The sequence below is a fragment of the Formica exsecta genome, unplaced genomic scaffold (assembly GCF_003651465.1).
Source record: "Formica exsecta isolate Colony F162 unplaced genomic scaffold, ASM365146v1 scaffold233, whole genome shotgun sequence".
Taxonomy (NCBI): domain Eukaryota; kingdom Metazoa; phylum Arthropoda; class Insecta; order Hymenoptera; family Formicidae; genus Formica; species Formica exsecta.
The window spans coordinates 607,751-627,543 of NW_021849616.1; the positions used below are offsets into that span (position 1 = coordinate 607,751).

The window sequence follows — 19,793 nt, forward strand, 5'->3', positions numbered from 1 at the left end:
GATCTCCAAGCAAATTTTTAATTTGCGAACTTTTATTTGCTATTACTAATCAAATTTTATATAAACATTTACGTTATGACTTTATTAATCCATCTTCCGACAATTATTGAGCAAAATATAATAAACATGTCCAACTCAAAGTCTTACACACTTTCGTCTTTGAAGAATAGTTTCTGCTACAATAAACCACGTGATGCGATATAAAAAATATTTGTTGTCGGGTGCGTAGATATTTTTGAAAAAGAATATCAGAGTGCTTATTGGATCGTAGGCGCCAGGATAACATTGAGGCTAGATAGCAAAAGTGGTTCGTGCGACGTGTATTGTTATTGTAACGATATAGAAGGGACTACCTGTTTACACAGACCGAGTATCAACCCTCTCGCTACAGCATCGAAGTTTCCGGCAGTTCTGTCGGCCACGAATTGCGCGTACACCGAAATTCAAAACCTCTTTCAAGATTTGCTTTCTCACAAAAGTGTCTCTTGTGTGTTTCCATCTCGTTTATTTGTCAAGAATAAAGAATTTAATTTAAAATTTGTCATTTACGATGATTGCAGTGTCTCAGAATGTAGTATAATATAAAGCCTCTTTCCTTTTGAGTATAAATTTTCTATGATACGAAAAGAAGATTAGAAATTTCACTTACGTTTTTTAAAGAAGAGAAGTAGCCGAAACGTTCCTGATTAGATGCATGATAATAAAGCAATGATAATATAAAGATGGAAGAGAGAGAGAGAGATGTAAGAAGTGAACGCAAAGATTTTGTAAATTGCAAAATTATACGACAAAAGTTAATTTAAGATTAATCGTAACGTCGACATTTGATGATTTAAAAAAATAGATCGATCTACTATATATCTAACATCTAACAACATTTAACAGCAGCATTTAATCTAAAAATCATAGTGCGCATTATAGTATAATAAAATAAAAGATTTTTTCATAAAAAATATAACGAGGAAATAAAAGAGATGCTGACCTGATGATGCTGTTGTTGTTGTTGTTGCATGTACAACGTGTGCTGCTGCATAAAGGATTGCAACTGCGTAGGGCTGAGTATGTGTTGTTGCAGCAGCTGTTGCATTTGATGGAGGCCGCTCGCCGAGCTGAGCATCATCTGTGAGGGAGTCTGCGACGGCGGTGCCCCTGGCGGGCCACCGGGTGGCGGACCCTGGGAAGGATTTGGCGGTGAACTCCTCTGCGGGGCTTGCGGGCTCTGATGCGGACTAGGTTGGGGCCCTGGCGCCCCCGAGCTGGGCTGTTGCGACTGCTGCGTGATAATTGGCTGCTTTTGCTGGGTCATGGGTGCTGCTGTCACTACGTGTCCGGCGGGACTGAGCTTCCCATTGCTTTGGTACTCGATGCTAAGATCCTGCTGCTGCTGTTGATCAGCAGCCCCGTTGCCGCCGCCGGTCTCCGCAATGTTACTCCTGCCGGAGTCACGATTGCGTGTCGTAGACAGGCGATCCCTATCGCGACAATCGCGATCCCGCGACGAGAAGACGCTGTCGCGCGATTGTTGTTGCTGCTGTTTCAGGGCTGCAAACAGCGAAGTAGCCTGAAATACGAAAATGGAGATCGAGAGCTCGATCAAAGGCTGTTGCGAGCTGCCTCGTGGAGAGATGACATTTTATCGTAAAACGTCGGCAAGGAGTTACATTTTGAACATCCAGATTTAAATCGGTATTTACGCAGCGACAAATTTTGAGATAAGGAACGAGGGTTAAATGTGAAAGATAGCACAACGCAAAATAGCGGGGGAGCTAAGAGCAGCTCCGGGCGGAATATTCATGATATAAATGCCATGTAATGTACATGCGTTAAACTTCTACCGTATTTTGAACAATATTGATCTTATCTAATGGTATTCGAGCGGGCCAGCTCTCGGCTCCGTCATCATTGGCTGGCTCGGAGGAAAACTCGCTGTTGTCTGAATGACGTCGGTTCGAGTCTCCTCGGCTGTTTACACAGCGGGATTTGTTTTATTAAGTTCTATCATCAAGCAGATTGTCGAGTGTAAAGGCGGAACCGAGCACTCAGCTTCTCTTCCGCTCGTTTCTTGCTGCGAGGGTACGATCGAGGGTCGAAACTTTTGAGCGCATTCCAGATGTCTCGATAAGTTCTTCATTATTATATTATTGTATGATATAATGGAACGGCATTAGAGACACGACGTTCTCTAACAAATTTATTACCCGTAATTACCTTAATAAAATGTATCATCATAGAAATAACTTAGTGTTACAGATCCTTATGTTTTTATCAAATTTTTGTAACAAAAGATAATTATTATTAAATAATTATTCTTATAAAAGATTCGCACAAATTAAATTTGAAAATTAAATTTCGGCAATTATTGCACGTGTATTTAAAAATTTTTAATTCATAAAATAAATCATTTATATTGTCTCTTATATGAGATGTCAAATTACATAACATGTATCAATTTATTTTTATTAAGATAAATATTTTAAAGATGAAAATATGCAAAATAATGATACAAACCGCAAATTATAATCAAATTGGTCAGTAAGCTATTTATTATATATATGTATATGTACATATGTATATATGTAACAAGTAATTGATTAGAGCGATATATATATAGTGATATATATGTATATATTTATTGCTCTAATTAATTATTTGTTCTTGTAAACATTTATTTTAAACATATGTTGAATCACGTATAATAGCAAGTAAAGTGATGTACAAGACACGTTCAGTTAAAAATATTTCCAATTCGAATGCCCGTTGGCCTCGTACTTCGTGCCTTCGTCGGAGAACCGAATTGCATAACAAACAATCGTCACGCAACAAAGTAATTACTACAAACACACGTGTCTCGGGACGCATTGCTTGTGCAAATATTTATCAACCCAAAGATCCAACAGAACAGCAAAACACTTTGTCGAAGACAAGCGAGTATGCGTTTTCCGATGTATTTATCCCGCGAAAATATTCCCTCACTTTTTTGCGTCTTTATGCAGCAAAACTTTTGTCATATCTAATATCACTAAAATATCAAAAGTGCCGACTCCGTCAATTATATTCTAATCAGCAGAAAAGTTTATACAACAATGTGTCACTCTAAAAAAAAAATTCCTCAAAATTCCGTGTTAATATGCAGTAAGTAATTCCGTACGTACATAATTGCGATTGACAGCTGCAAATATTATATAAGAATTAATTTACATAAAAATTATTTATTATTTGTGTTATTAATTTATGCACCGTATATTAATATAGCGCCATAAATGACGTCATTTTGCGCTATTTGGTTGTGTTGACTAATCGTTTTTATACGAACTAGTAAACGAGAGGCTCTCGTTTTTCTGAGTCAAATATCCCATCGGTCGCGAAAGCCGAAGATAAATTTAAAATACGTTTGCCTTTGTCCGCGACGCTACGAAACGATTGTCTCGCGGACGAAAGGCCGTGTGTCTCTTGCAAATCCAGCATGCCGAGTCCTATGCTAATCTTATTTGTGTACGATTACGTATGTTTATAACATGCAAAGAAATTCCATGGCGCACGTTATCAGTGTTTAGTCAGGAGCGCCAGCGCGTGGCGTTTCGGAGCGATGTCTGTGAGGCAGAGGAAAGAAAGAAAAGGGAAAAGAGGACGGTAAAGTCAGGAGGCGATGAAGAAAAACAGAAGAAAAGGCACATCACTTTGCAGAATTTTGCTCATGTGTCTGAAGCCCTTTGCGAATTCTTGTTTTTTCCGTTATCGTAATCACGAACTCCGTGGTTCACGGCAACTTGAATTTTTCCATTTTTCATAGACTGCTCAATTTTTAATTCATATAATTGTAGTCAAATTTAAAATATATATAAATATAGAATATATGTACTTCTAATTATCGATTATCGATTTGATAAAAAAAAATTAACTTTACTACATAAGAAAGCATAGAATTATATTTTTTTTAATTGCATTGGTAGGAATCAATATGTACATTATCCTAGTTTGAGAAAATAACGTTATATTTTTTGTTTCCAGAAATAATGCAGTATTGAAAAGTTTCGTTTCGTATCAAGCAAATCAATCAAATCTCTTTTTTGTCTTAGTTCTGCCCTTGTTTATAAAAATTTCAAGAGATTTAAAATACGGCTCTTATATAAATTATCCAAACAAACCTCTATTACTAATGAGTAAAACCATGCGTATTCGTTCAAATTGCGAACAATGTCGTTTGCCCACGAAATTAGCGAAATGCGACAATCGGCAGAATTGTTTAATCTACTTTGGCTCATCCTTCATCCTCGCAGACGTCCTTTAATTCATTAATGCCAACTTAGCGTCTCTCTCTTAATGAAGAAGCGAAAATATTCTTAAACCGAAACCGCGGAACATCCCGGAAAGGGTTACTCGTTATTCGCGAAAACCTAAGAGTTTTCAGGAGAAAGAGGAGGGGATAAGAGAAAAAGACGATGAAGCTCGACGTGTGTACACGAGGACCAAAGGAAAAAGATATAAGAGTACGGAAGAATGAAAGTATAAGGACCAACGCTGAAGGGCCATCGACTGCAGATAAGAGGGACTCCTAAGACTCTTTTAAGAAAAGGTTAAATAAAGGTCGGAGGCCGCGCTTGTTGTTGGCTGTTCAGATTCCTACGACCCCTGCCCTCCCCGCCCTTTCACCCTCGCGGGTACCTCGCGGGTAACGCCACTTATTTGAATCTTAACTTTACTACATAAGAAAGCATAGAATTATATTTTTTTTAATTGCATTGGTATGTAAATAGTAGGAATCAATATGTACATTATCCTAGTTTGAGAAAATAACGTTATATTTTTTGTTTCCAGAAATAATGCAGTATTGAAAAGTTTCGTTTCGTATCAAGCAAATCAATCAAATCTCTTTTTTGTCTTAGTTCTGCCCTTGTTTATAAAAATTTCAAGAGATTTAAAATACGGCTCTTATATAAATTATCCAAACAAACCTCTATTACTAATGAGTAAAACCATGCGTATTCGTTCAAATTGCGAACAATGTCGTTTGCCCACGAAATTAGCGAAATGCGACAATCGGCAGAATTGTTTAATCTACTTTGGCTCATCCTTCATCCTCGCAGACGTCCTTTAATTCATTAATGCCAACTTAGCGTCTCTCTCTTAATGAAGAAGCGAAAATATTCTTAAACCGAAACCGCGGAACATCCCGGAAAGGGTTACTCGTTATTCGCGAAAACCTAAGAGTTTTCAGGAGAAAGAGGAGGGGATAAGAGAAAAAGACGATGAAGCTCGACGTGTGTACACGAGGACCAAAGGAAAAAGATATAAGAGTACGGAAGAATGAAAGTATAAGGACCAACGCTGAAGGGCCATCGACTGCAGATAAGAGGGACTCCTAAGACTCTTTTAAGAAAAGGTTAAATAAAGGTCGGAGGCCGCGCTTGTTGTTGGCTGTTCAGATTCCTACGACCCCTGCCCTCCCCGCCCTTTCACCCTCGCGGGTACCTCGCGGGTAACGCCACTTATTTGAATCCCGGAGGCTTCCTCGAGCTCAACCCCCCTCGCGCGGGCTCTCATATCTTTTATATATTAGAATTTTCACCAACGTTTCTCCCCCCGCAAGCTCCGCTCTGTTTACTGTTTGGATTTATTCCTTCCTTCCTCCTCCTCCATACCGCAGCAACCTCCCGTACCAAAACTCCCATGGCTGTATATGAGTTCCTTATGTACCCTCGTCGTGATACTTTTGATTTTGTTCGTTGCCGAACTTCTATTACGCTTCATCTTTCGTTTCATCTGCTGGAACGAGGGTAGCCGAGATATTTAGACAACTATGACTCACCTATTTTCTATTGGATATCTAATGTACCAATTTTTTTCATAAATATGTGTACTTGTAACTTAACGTTTTTACTTAAAGACTTAGACATTTCAATATAATTAATTTTCATCTTTGATAATTTTCTAAGATAAAAAACAAAATTAATGAGATATATCATTTTATCATAGAAATGTGATAAAACGAAATTTTCCTTGTATAGTCGCAAATAACATATTTTTTAGTTTATAATTATCTACTTAAACGCAGTATATAATTATTTTAATAATCTACATACAAAATATATTTGATATCTAACGAGTTTGTAAAAATCATGCGTTTTATAAAAAACAAAAGATTACAGCCGTTTAATGATACGATTGTCACGATTTAATAACGAACAATCAACGCCAATCGTTTTATAACCGCTGGGTAGAAAAAGGGAGGATATCAATATCAGCCGCAATATAAACGGAAATGAATACAAAACGGGTATCGAAATTTCTGTTGTATAGGCGATTGTTCGATAGCTGGCGAGTAGCGAGCTTCGGCCGTGTGCCAAACCGACGGGATATCGTTAGATTTTAAACTCGTTACAAGCACGCTATCAGGAGTGTTTATTCAGCGCGCTTTTCTGCATGTCGACGATACACGAACTAAACTACGTGCGTCGAGCCTCGTCCAACACGCTTCGTGTGTGCACGCTTGCTCGCGTTACAGATGCTTTTGCATGAGAAAAAAACCGTCGTTTAAATCGACACTGGTGCCGACGACCCGCTTGCGCAATGAATTCAGATTTAGCTTTTTATATATGCATATTTTGCATCGCGCGAATATCTCTCCTTCATCCTTTTAACGTAGCTGTTTTATCAAGACTTTCAATAGATCATAAACATTTTCCGTGTTTAAGATCTGATTTAATCTAGATGAAAGTTTTGAAAAAGACTATATGTATCAATAATTTAATTTATTTCTTTATAAACTTTATAAACTATGTTAATAATAAAATTAGTTTCTTATACAAAAATATGACAGATAAAAAATAAAAAATCATTATTCTCGAATTAAATTAATTTAAACATATACTGCATTTATATAGAAATAATATCTGAAAATATTCTTAATATAAATAGAATAAGATAGAGATTGTCAAAATTATTATATACATATTCGCGATTTCAAGAATTTTACTTGATACCGCAGGTTCTTTCAAGATACAAAAAAGGATAATGGAATTAAAAACCGGAAGACCGCGTTTTCAACTGGATTAACACCTGGTCCCCTTATCCGCTTTATCTGCCGGAATACTCTTCTTTCAGTCGTAGGAGCAAAAAGGGAATAGTAGTGAAGGGCAAAACAAGGGTTGGCGAGATGTCCCTGTCTCTCGTTTCGTATTCACGCTGTCGCGGGCCAATCAGAAGCGCGTCTCTTTACACCCGACTCCTGTTGACGTTTGTCATAATATTTTAATATTAAATCGCGTTACGAGCAGCCATGCGCTCGCATAATCAGACGTTACTCACTGGCCCGAGTGTGTGTAAGAGTCTTACGAACGTACGTGAGAGGGAGAGTGAAAGAAGGGAGGACGAAGCAGACACGACACGAGTATTCGACGCCCCCATCGTTCCGCGAGAAATGTGGAATACAAATTACCCCGCAGATTCCGACCGACTGTCGCTATCGTCGCCAACTGTTCGAAGAGAGCGAGAATTTAGGGATAATAAATAAAATTGGGGACCACAGAAAGTATTTGCTTTAAATTCGGAGCTTGCATGTTAAAGATGCAAATAATTTTTCGAGATTTGATACTCCATATAATATTTCTCATATAATATTGTATAACAAATATACTTTTGCAATTTAAATTTTTATGAAGCTATCGTCTACATTCTTATTAAGAATTGTTACACATATAGTTTCTAGAACAAATGTCGATCAAAGGAATAAAAGTTGTGCAATTAAAAATGCTTTTCCTAGCAAAAGACAGTCCCAGCCGTGAAATGTGTCCCCAACTTTGCACTTCCCGTTCGCGCTGCGTCTAAAACGTCTATATCGGAGAAAATAATCGCTAAAGGCGAATCGAATTCAGCTAGAAACGCCACTTACGCCCTTTCGGCCAACGAAGGGACATCCGCCAGTGACTTGACGTGGCTTCTGAAAAGGACGTGCAATATTGAGAGGAATTAACGATTCCGCGGGCGTCCGTTTTGGTCGACGGTTCGACTAACGTTTCACGTGCTCGACTGCGGAAAAGAGAAAAGAGGCAGAATTGCCTGGGCGACGGAGGTGGAGGGTGCGGGCAGACAGGTTTCCTGGGACGATTGACTAGCCATGGCGGATATTTGGAGAATGGCTAGGACCAAGCGGACGGAATGTCTCTGGTCTCAATTGTTAACGGGCTGTGTACATTATAGATGGCCCCGTGATTGGTTCGTCAGCCTCTCAAAAACTCGGACTCATCGCCGTCGACCTCCTCCGCCTTCCCTCCCGGCTCTTTTCCCCCAAGCCTTCAATACCGGAGTTACCTGGTCGCCACTCGTTTCGAAGGTTTATTTTAGTGCAACGACGCGACCAAACGGATCACGATCACGACCCCGGACGAACTTTTATCGGAGCTGATTCTTTCGGTTGACAATGTAGAAACGCCCTTCCATCGGTATCAATTAGTACGATTCGATAACCTTTATTCCGCGGCTCTGTCGTTCCCTTGCAGAGTTTGTCGATCGTCTGATGTCGTCTCGAACGTGTCGATCGTTACAAAAATTCTTAATTGAATTATCGTCGTCGTTAGCGATCGCCGAACTGCATATGTGCAAAATGTTTGACGATACCATAACAAATATTATTATTTATCTAGCTATTTACTTATATATAAATACTTTTCAAAATAAAAACTGATTTTCTAAATATGTATAATGCATGTAATCTAACTGTATTTGAGAAAGAATTCTTTACCGGAGATAATTGCAAGAAATAATTTATTCAATTTATACTCTGCGTTCTTTACTTTTGAGTAATTAATGGTGCAAATAATCATCGCGTTAGCTATCTGTAGGAAAATATTTACATGAGTATTAAATGTATTTACATTGTCCTCGACGTATTTCGTAAATGATGAAAGTTTTGTGAAAAAGTGGCCTCTCGAAATAATGTGACGAACGTGGCGCAAAGGAAGAAACAAAGATCGCCGGCATTATGCAAGGTAAACGATACCCGTGGTATGTTCTCCCGTAGGTATCCGTTGTCTGTGTGTACAGGAATTAACGCATAGAGGTGTGGGATTGTCGCAGCTGGATAGGCGAGATACAGAAGGTCGAGACTGCCCAGAGAGATGGTGCCGAGGAGACGGAGGGAGCGAGAAAGTGTGCGTGCACCCGCGAAAGCGTAGGGCCGACATTCGGAGGGAGAAGGGTGAGAACGAGAACGGATGAACAGAGAAACCGGAACAGAGGGTGCATCGGAGAGAGTAATTTTGACATTCTGCGGGTTTGCTTACATCCATCGGTTCAGCGATTTTCGCGTACGCATCGCGAAATGTGCGACGTCGTACGTGTTGCCGCAGCGACAATCTCCGATTTCTTCTCCCATTTCTATAGGCAGGATACGTGCTTCCGGCCAGATGCACTGGTAGGCAACGAAGAGAATTGTATAAATATACAGGGTCTTCCAGATCTTGCGAGTCACATTTCATTCGCTTCTTTAAATTGTTTTTATAGATTATTTTATAATAAAAATCTCTCTTTCTCTCTCTCTCTCTCTCTCTCTCTCTCTCTCCATCTTGAGCTTTTAACAAAATTTATGAAATAATTTAAAGTTAAATATCTCTGTAACTACATTATTTCTTAAAGTATCTTAATTACGAAAAAACATTTTATTTTCAATTGTTTGTAACATAAAAGATTATAATTTAAAAATATTTTGATCACTTTCATGAAACTGTATCTTATAACTATGTATAATCGTAAATTTTTTAATCACTAAATTTGTATAATCATCGATGCCGTTATAAATATCATATCACTATTCAGTATAAAAATTCATAATAATAATTAAAAAATGAAAACCTAAACTGACTAAAATCAACAAAAATTAAAATAAAAAACAAGAATTGATTGTCAAGTAGCAAAGTGAAACGTTATTTATACAAACACAAAACAATTTATTGTACTGTTAAAACAATGTTTTCCTATTCCAGAAAACCGGGAACCAGATCCTTAGGCAATGGCCAGGTAATCTCTTCGCGCCGGAGGAGGCTGTGTTTTACTTTCGTTCCGATTAATAATTCAGTATCAATTAGTGGCCGTTTGAATTATGAAGAGACCTTTCTTCGCTTCTGACTTTCCGGCTAGCGGATCTCGTGGCTTCCTTGCCAAAGGAATGAAGCAAAAAACGCACGGGATACCTGAGCTTGGATCTCGTGCAGTATATTGCGTCCGTTTAGATTAAATTAAGTCAATTGTCGCAAAATAACTACGTCAGCACATTCAAAGCGCACACTTTTACATGATTAAAATGAAATTATTTAAAACGTCTAAGCGCGTGTCCTTTAACCGCCAGTATTTTTCAAATTTTTTTTTCTCAGAGATCCTCCAACACGAGCGAAAAATTCAATATAATAAGTTTACGTAAATTCTAATAAGAGATACAACAAAATATCAATCTGTATGCCGAAAAGAATACAGATGCATCCTCTCCAATAACAAAGGTTTTAAATATTCTTTTGCTTCGGTTTTCCAAAAAAAGATAGCTCAAACATTGCGAAGGAACAACAGTTTTCAGACTCCCGTTGTAGTTATGCAAACACCGTTAGACTTTCCCGTTACATCGAACGTGATATTGTAATATCGAGCAGCGGCAAACACGACTTCTATTAATTCCATTTTCGCAAAGATACAGTAGATTAACGAAGGATGGACGCGGGGCGAGGAGACCGAACAAGAGAGGAAGAGAAGAGGCACACACAGAGGAAGAACGAAGAGGCTACTGAAAGAACACGGTGGACCAGGAGAGGCCGCTAGAAGCCCTCGCTGATGCAGTGGAAGAAAGGAAAGGCTGACGAAGGCAAAACCGCCCCTGAAAAGTCTCAGGGGTGGAAAAGACTGAAACGATGGTTACCGCCAAGTGGATGTAATTTTTCCGTTGTTTGATTTTCATTAACGACTTGTGGCCAACACGGGCTGGCAACAACGTGGCTCGAAGGCAGGGGTCGTCCAAGAAACGGGAAATTATGCTCCACCAAACAGATGTATCCTTTATTTCATTTTCTTCGGCGAACGCGTAGTCAGAAGTTTATTCCCGCCGCCAGAGGCGACTATGCGATAATGGCGAAAGTCAGCAAAAGAAACAAAACATCTCGTGTTTTATCGCGCGGCATTATCGTTCAACTAGGAAATATCTGGAATAAGGTCGACGAAGAAGCTACGGAATTAATCTATTCAATATTGGAAACAAAGCAATGTAACGAAACGAGAAAATCAATTTAACAATCCTTAATTCGAATAATCTTTTTGAATGTAATTTAATCACGAGCTTCAGTATGTATTAGATTGATTTATAGATAGAACAATAAATAGATTTAATTTTAATTGAAAGTTATCGATTTGATTATTCTTTTATGTAATGTGTCAGAGAAATAGTAACACCGAGGATTATTAATATAAATCATCCAAATAATATATTTAAAACTAAGAAAAGTTAGTAAAATTTAAAAAAACTTTATACTATGAAATGATTAATACATATATAAATTTAAGCATTAGCTTAAAAATAATTAAATATTAATAATGCTGATAATTTATACTAAATCTTGCACATCTTATTACACATCCAACATTAAGATTAATGCAGAAAAATATATACATTTAAGAATATCAAAATAATATTATTTAATTTTTGTATAGAAAATGGAATTGCACAACCTCAGAAACGCAGAGTGCATTTTTTGCATGCATTCGACAAGCAGGAAATGTCTGACGTAAGTAAATAGTCTCTTAAAAACAGGAAACTATTGAATCTGTTGTTTTTCGAAAGAGTAACTCTCACGCGATTTTCAGAAAAAGGCGGGCGCGACGCGATAAAAAAAATACGGCGCAGAGTGAATAATGGAAAGTGGCGAATTCCTTTTCTGGTAGTCGCAGAGCAGACGAGCTCCATTAAAGGTCCCTAAATCCCCGACGTATCCCGCCCCCTCGCACTATGCGATTTACTCATTCCTGCAACCCCCCCGCGGTCCCCGCAACCCCACCGCGTACATGGATGGATCATGACCCAGCATACGGGTATTCGCTTTTGCTCGTAGACGCATATTTATTCGCAGTCCATTTTGGTTTGTTTGCACAAACGAGAGAGTCTGTCAAGCCGACGACGGACCTCCGTCGTCGCCTCGTCGCTCCACTTTTCCAGCACTTTGCTGTTGCATTCATGCGCGTTTCCGTTTTCATGGAAAACGCAAGAGAGGTTTTCGGCCTTTTGTCCTTGACGTACTTTAATCGCTTTATCGAGAAATCATGTTGTTTCTTCTAATTTCATTTTTATGACAATGTTCGGTATAGCTTAACCAAAGATCGCGTATGTAATTTTAATTTTTAAAATTTTCACTTTTTGAGTTTAAAAGTACATTATACGTTAAATAAAAATTATGCCAATATATTTTATCACATTTATGTACATCATATTTGTATATATTAAGTTTCACGACGCATTATTCAAATTATATGCCAATCCAATAATAATTTTGACAGAATAAAATAATAACTTTTAATTTTTTAATTAGATTGCGAAGAGGATTAGCTACTGAAAAATGTGCAAATAATCAATCACAGTTGTACAATTTTTGTATAAAATATCTGTTTTACTTCTAGAAGAAAGAATGGCTCAACAATTTTTAATCTTCTTAATCTTTTCTAGAGAGAACGGCTCACAATAATTCTTAATCTTTTCTACTTTTAGAAGAGAATAATTCAACAATAGGCAATAGTGACATAAAAAAGCGCGATTGAGAAAAAGATGATGCAAAAAATAGAAGGGCATTCGATTGCTATCAACCCATTTTGAATTTCTAACCCGACGTGACCGGAATATTGAAGGTGATCGCGGTTAAAAATTGTACGGTATTACTTAAGTCTCGTCTTGCCGAACTAGAGGAGTTCTTGATGATACAATTAAGTCAGGCAACAGCGGATTTTCTGACTCGGAAAATTATCCAATATTTTTCACGCGCTGCGCGAGGGTACGTCGCCGGCCGAGGGACGAGTAAAAAGGGTGAGAAAAATGCCAGGTTGTTCCAGACTCAGGAATTAGAAGCGAAAAGGGGTGCAAAAATATTGAGAGGAGTCTAAGGCGCCTTTAGACAGGACGGAAGGGTAGCTTTCTTCTAATGAAAGGTGGACCCGCCGAAATGTTTCTCGACAAGAATAAAGGGTGCCTACAACACGTAGCTTAAATAACATTGATCTCTCTTGACATCGTCGCGATATAAAGGCGATAAGAGGATCTAAGTATTCACGTGAGTTACGCGAATGCTTCGAAATGTGTCTCTTCCAACTATAGCGTGTGAAGTTCCGTAGACGATATATCGGATCTTTTATGCTGTTTGTAAAGTATCGTATCGTATGCTGGCACAGATACTTATGTTAGATCTATAACGCGAAATGCCATATATCGCGTGTCGGTAAATTATCCTAAATTATTATATAATGTTATCGATTTACAGTTCATGTACACGTGCGCACCTATTTAGTCCAGATAGTTCTCCCCGAATTACGGATTAATTACTTGCATATTTTTCTATCCCGTTTATTTCATTTCTAATAGATACATAATATGAAATTGGGATACATATTTCGTCCTCAATAATTAAACTACATTTCTATTTAATTACGTATTTTGATCTAACGTCGCAATGCGAAATAAATTTATTATAACTGTGTTACTATTGATTCTCTGATGCACTCTGTACATTAAATCTGATACTCTATACATTAAATATAATATCTTTTTATCTCATATATACTTTGTAAATATTGTTACGCATCAAAAATTTTATTTCCTATTTATCAAAAATTATTGCATAAGTAATATAAAAACTTAGTTGTCCTTTTATATTGCGTTATGTATAATTTTTAGACAAAGCAGAAATTGAATAGTGCATTAGAGGGTTAAAACGATTACCTCGTTTAATATTCATTTCGTTCGCTGTCTTGAATATTAACGTCGATATAAAGTAGAGGGTATGGAAAATTCCAAAGAGCGCGTGCGAAAAGATATTATAAATGAATAAAATAAACAAAAACATTTTTGTGAAGAAACATTATCTGTTTAGTATTAAAATGCAATAAAAAGATTACATATATGTTGAAATTATAACTATCAGCAAGATGTATAAAAATTAATTCATTTTCACGAAGTGATGGTTTTAAAATTAAATTTCAGTTTAAGACAGATTTTCTTTTAGAAAATAAAACCATTGTAGAGATAGATATTTCCAGAAAATATTTTTAGTCGGAATATTTGTCAAAAGTTTGGAGACATGTGTTCAAATAAGTCGGCTTACAGCAATCCGCAAAAACAATTATTTTCAGTTGTCTAAATACGTCTAACATTTCTTTGGGCATAATTAATACATAATTGAAGATAATTTGAATTTCATGTGCATTTCAACTCCAGATATTCCGGTATCATCGCAAACTAACCGCGAATCGATCTCACGTAGCGATTGCTGGAGAGTCGGAAATTCCCCCGGGGTATATCCGAAAGATCTATCGAATTGACATCTGACCGATGAAAACCAGTTAGATAGATATGCTCGCGAGATCTTGAAATCACGCTAGTCACGATGCGTAAATCACGTTTCTCAGTCTCCTCCCCCCCGTGTGCGCTCCTGTTTTTTCGTCGCTAATTTACCGAGAATCGCATCGCCGCCCTCGTTCGCGGCGCGCGCGAAAGCCGCATTTGTATTCAGTCGGCGTCATCGGCCGGATCCGGGGCGCGCTCTCGAGATCGCGGCAGATGAGGTGCTTTAAAAAAGAGAAAAGGAGTAAACGCGAAACGCGGCCGCGCGCCCGAGGTCGTGGCAGGAGCGGAGAGATGAATAAGATGGAGAAAAAGTCGGCGGTTGCAGGATACGCGCGATCTTGCGCGTATATTTCATATGCAGGGGGAGGCTGTTTTGCTTGGCCTGGGCAATATTATTACCATATTTTTCGCATAATGCGTTCACGTGTATGTCTCCTATTTCACGCGACACCCCTCTTGCTACTCTCGTTGCCGCGACAAGAGGGTCGGCGGGGAGTATGATGCATTTTAACGTTTTATCATTCATTGTCCGTGCTCTTTTATATGCTATATGTGCAATATACCTCGATGAAAACTTTATATGCTACAGCGATACGGAGTATTGGAATCTGTCTTTTGACCTTGCACTCGATATATGCGCGGCGATAAAAATCCTTAATGCGATATTAGTTAGAAATACATCGTCATGAAATAAAACATATCAGATTCAGATTAAAAATTTGAACTTTTAGAAATATTAGAAAGAGTATTCGAAAAACTAAAGTATTATATATATAAATATATTAAATATAGCGTGTTTGGAAAATGAATAATTATTACCAAATAATTAAAATTATGCGAAAGCGGAAACGATCCACATATTAATATTATCAAAATTCCATTTCAAAAAGACTAACTTATTGATAAAGTTATTTTCCCAAAAAAAAAGCATCAAGATTTCTCCTTGAAAAATCAGAATTTAAAATATACGATCATGACAAATTTTAATGCTTTTCTCCATACATAATATATCCGTTCTATGACACGAAAAAAATGTGAAATAGCAGAGTCATTTTCCGAACATTTACCAAAGCACTTCGGGCAATACTTCACCCCCCGAAAACGGAAGGGATAAAATTTTAGAGTCGCGAAGCCGCGAATGATGAGAATGAGCGCGGGGATGACGCGTCGAATCGTAGCGCTTTTCAATATGACTACGGAGGAGGTGAAGGAGTATAGATAGAGGGTATAGAGATCCGAAACTACTCGCATCCCCTTTGTTCCATCAGGCACAGTCCGCGGAATCTATTCGTGTGTAGATTCCGGAAAATTATGGTCGATAAAGAAACAAATTTCAAATTCTATCGAAACGGCGCGTTATAAACATTATTCCGCTTGTAGCGGGATTCTCGCCATCAACCCCGTCATATTCTGTTTTCCCGAGCACCCTCAAAAACGTTTCGAGCCGCGCCATCCCTTTAACTTGAATACAATTTCTGAGCGCTCCTACGTGTGCGATAAACAACGTATGGATATTGCAAATGTGCTTTCAAACGATCGCAACATCAACGAGATGATCGATTAATAATTTATCAGTGTGTATCCCTGTATTTTCAGTTTTCCTTAAGAATATTTTAAAAGCGTTGCAGAAATATTATATCGTATTATATTATATTACAGTAAACGTATAACATGCAAAAAAAAAAAAATAACAATAGAGTTTGGATTAATATTTAATTGTCCGAATTGCTTCAGAATTTTTAAGATAAATCGCCATTAATATTTCAAACTTTTAATTACATTCGCTTACCTACGTGTCCGAAAAAGTAGAAAATTTTGAAATTGTTTGGAAATTCTCGATAAGCTCACCTGGAAAGAAAAATAGAAATATCTCGTATTACATATCAATGCATTTAATTACACATTTTTTTAATATTTACATTCACCCAATTTGTTATCTTTTATGATTAATTAGCTAAAACTTTTCTATTATACACATATCATAAAATTCAGTAAATTTTGAAACAAATTATAATATATTTTGATGTCTATAATAATTATTATCTAAACTACTGTGAGATAAATGTTAATCTTTCTCTCTCTCTACAAAATGGCGTTTGTTTGCAAGAACAATGAAGGCTTGCGACAAGCAGAACTCCGTAGCAAGAAATCTATTGGAAAGTCCATGTTGCGTAAAAGTTTAGCTATGTATTTCGAGTTATTTGTGCAAATAGGGCGCGTTCTATGTTTACTCACACATATGTATATGTGTGTGTGTATGTGTTGAGTCATGTAAGGATATTCTAGTGTAGTATCGCAATCTTCAATAATCTAGCCGTATCTCTAAGTAAACTATTGTGTAATGCAAAAAGAAAGAGAAAGAGAGAGAGAGAGAGAGAGAGAGAGAGAGAGAGAGAGAGAGAGAGAGAGATGAAGCAAAAAACGCACGGGATACCTGAGCTTGGATCTCGTGCAGTATATTGCGTCCGTTTAGATTAAATTAAGTCAATTGTCGCAAAATAACTACGTCAGCACATTCAAAGCGCACACTTTTACATGATTAAAATGAAATTATTTAAAACGTCTAAGCGCGTGTCCTTTAACCGCCAGTATTTTTCAAATTTTTTTTTCTCAGAGATCCTCCAACACGAGCGAAAAATTTAATATAATAAGTTTACGTAAATTCTAATAAGAGATACAACAAAATATCAATCTGTATGCCGAAAAGAATACAGATGCATCCTCTCCAATAACAAAGGTTTTAAATATTCTTTTGCTTCGGTTTTCCAAAAAAAGATAGCTCAAACATTGCGAAGGAACAACAGTTTTCAGACTCCCGTTGTAGTTATGCAAACACCGTTAGACTTTCCCGTTACATCGAACGTGATATTGTAATATCGAGCAGCGGCAAACACGACTTCTATTAATTCCATTTTCGCAAAGATACAGTAGATTAACGAAGGATGGACGCGGGGCGAGGAGACCGAACAAGAGAGGAAGAGAAGAGGCACACACAGAGGAAGAACGAAGAGGCTACTGAAAGAACACGGTGGACCAGGAGAGGCCGCTAGAAGCCCTCGCTGATGCAGTGGAAGAAAGGAAAGGCTGACGAAGGCAAAACCGCCCCTGAAAAGTCTCAGGGGTGGAAAAGACTGAAACGATGGTTACCGCCAAGTGGATGTAATTTTTCCGTTGTTTGATTTTCATTAACGACTTGTGGCCAACACGGGCTGGCAACAACGTGGCTCGAAGGCAGGGGTCGTCCAAGAAACGGGAAATTATGCTCCACCAAACAGATGTATCCTTTATTTCATTTTCTTCGGCGAACGCGTAGTCAGAAGTTTATTCCCGCCGCCAGAGGCGACTATGCGATAATGGCGAAAGTCAGCAAAAGAAACAAAACATCTCGTGTTTTATCGCGCGGCATTATCGTTCAACTAGGAAATATCTGGAATAAGGTCGACGAAGAAGCTACGGAATTAATCTATTCAATATTGGAAACAAAGCAATGTAACGAAACGAGAAAATCAATTTAACAATCCTTAATTCGAATAATCTTTTTGAATGTAATTTAATCACGAGCTTCAGTATGTATTAGATTGATTTATAGATAGAACAATAAATAGATTTAATTTTAATTGAAAGTTATCGATTTGATTATTCTTTTATGTAATGTGTCAGAGAAATAGTAACACCGAGGATTATTAATATAAATCATCCAAATAATATATTTAAAACTAAGAAAAGTTAGTAAAATTTAAAAAAACTTTATACTATGAAATGATTAATACATATATAAATTTAAGCATTAGCTTAAAAATAATTAAATATTAATAATGCTGATAATTTATACTAAATCTTGCACATCTTATTACACATCCAACATTAAGATTAATGCAGAAAAATATATACATTTAAGAATATCAAAATAATATTATTTAATTTTTGTATAGAAAATGGAATTGCACAACCTCAGAAACGCAGAGTGCATTTTTTGCATGCATTCGACAAGCAGGAAATGTCTGACGTAAGTAAATAGTCTCTTAAAAACAGGAAACTATTGAATCTGTTGTTTTTCGAAAGAGTAACTCTCACGCGATTTTCAGAAAAAGGCGGGCGCGACGCGATAAAAAAAAATACGGCGCAGAGTGAATAATGGAAAGTGGCGAATTCCTTTTCTGGTAGTCGCAGAGCAGACGAGCTCCATTAAAGGTCCCTAAATCCCCGACGTATCCCGCCCCCTCGCACTATGCGATTTACTCATTCCTGCAACCCCCCCGCGGTCCCCGCAACCCCACCGCGTACATGGATGGATCATGACCCAGCATACGGGTATTCGCTTTTGCTCGTAGACGCATATTTATTCGCAGTCCATTTTGGTTTGTTTGCACAAACGAGAGAGTCTGTCAAGCCGACGACGGACCTCCGTCGTCGCCTCGTCGCTCCACTTTTCCAGCACTTTGCTGTTGCATTCCTGCGCGTTTCCGTTTTCATGGAAAACGCAAGAGAGGTTTTCGGCCTTTTGTCCTTGACGTACTTTAATCGCTTTATCGAGAAATCATGTTGTTTCTTCTAATTTCATTTTTATGACAATGTTCGGTATAGCTTAACCAAAGATCGCGTATGTAATTTTAATTTTTAAAATTTTCACTTTTTGAGTTTAAAAGTACATTATACGTTAAATAAAAATTATGCCAATATATTTTATCACATTTATGTACATCATATTTGTATATATTAAGTTTCACGACGCATTATTCAAATTATATGCCAATCCAATAATAATTTTGACAGAATAAAATAATAACTTTTAATTTTTTAATTAGATTGCGAAGAGGATTAGCTACTGAAAAATGTGCAAATAATCAATCACAGTTGTACAATTTTTGTATAAAATATCTGTTTTACTTCTAGAAGAAAGAATGGCTCAACAATTTTTAATCTTCTTAATCTTTTCTAGAGAGAACGGCTCACAATAATTCTTAATCTTTTCTACTTTTAGAAGAGAATAATTCAACAATAGGCAATAGTGACATAAAAAAGCGCGATTGAGAAAAAGATGATGCAAAAAATAGAAGGGCATTCGATTGCTATCAACCCATTTTGAATTTCTAACCCGACGTGACCGGAATATTGAAGGTGATCGCGGTTAAAAATTGTACGGTATTACTTAAGTCTCGTCTTGCCGAACTAGAGGAGTTCTTGATGATACAATTAAGTCAGGCAACAGCGGATTTTC

At 37.3% G+C, this 19,793-nt stretch overlaps 1 protein-coding gene across 1 annotated transcript in view; it reads right to left on the reverse strand.

The window, feature by feature from the left end:
• Positions 1 to 19,793, reverse strand: part of LOC115235694 (forkhead box protein P1-like) — a 288,332-nt gene that overhangs the window by 23,148 nt on the left and 245,391 nt on the right. The window contains exons 4-5 of the mRNA XM_029807634.1: positions 972 to 1,561; positions 650 to 701 (exon numbers count right to left, since the gene is read on the reverse strand). Of these exons, the coding sequence (XP_029663494.1) occupies positions 650 to 701; positions 972 to 1,561 (642 nt within the window). The remainder of the gene's footprint in view (positions 1 to 649; positions 702 to 971; positions 1,562 to 19,793) is intronic.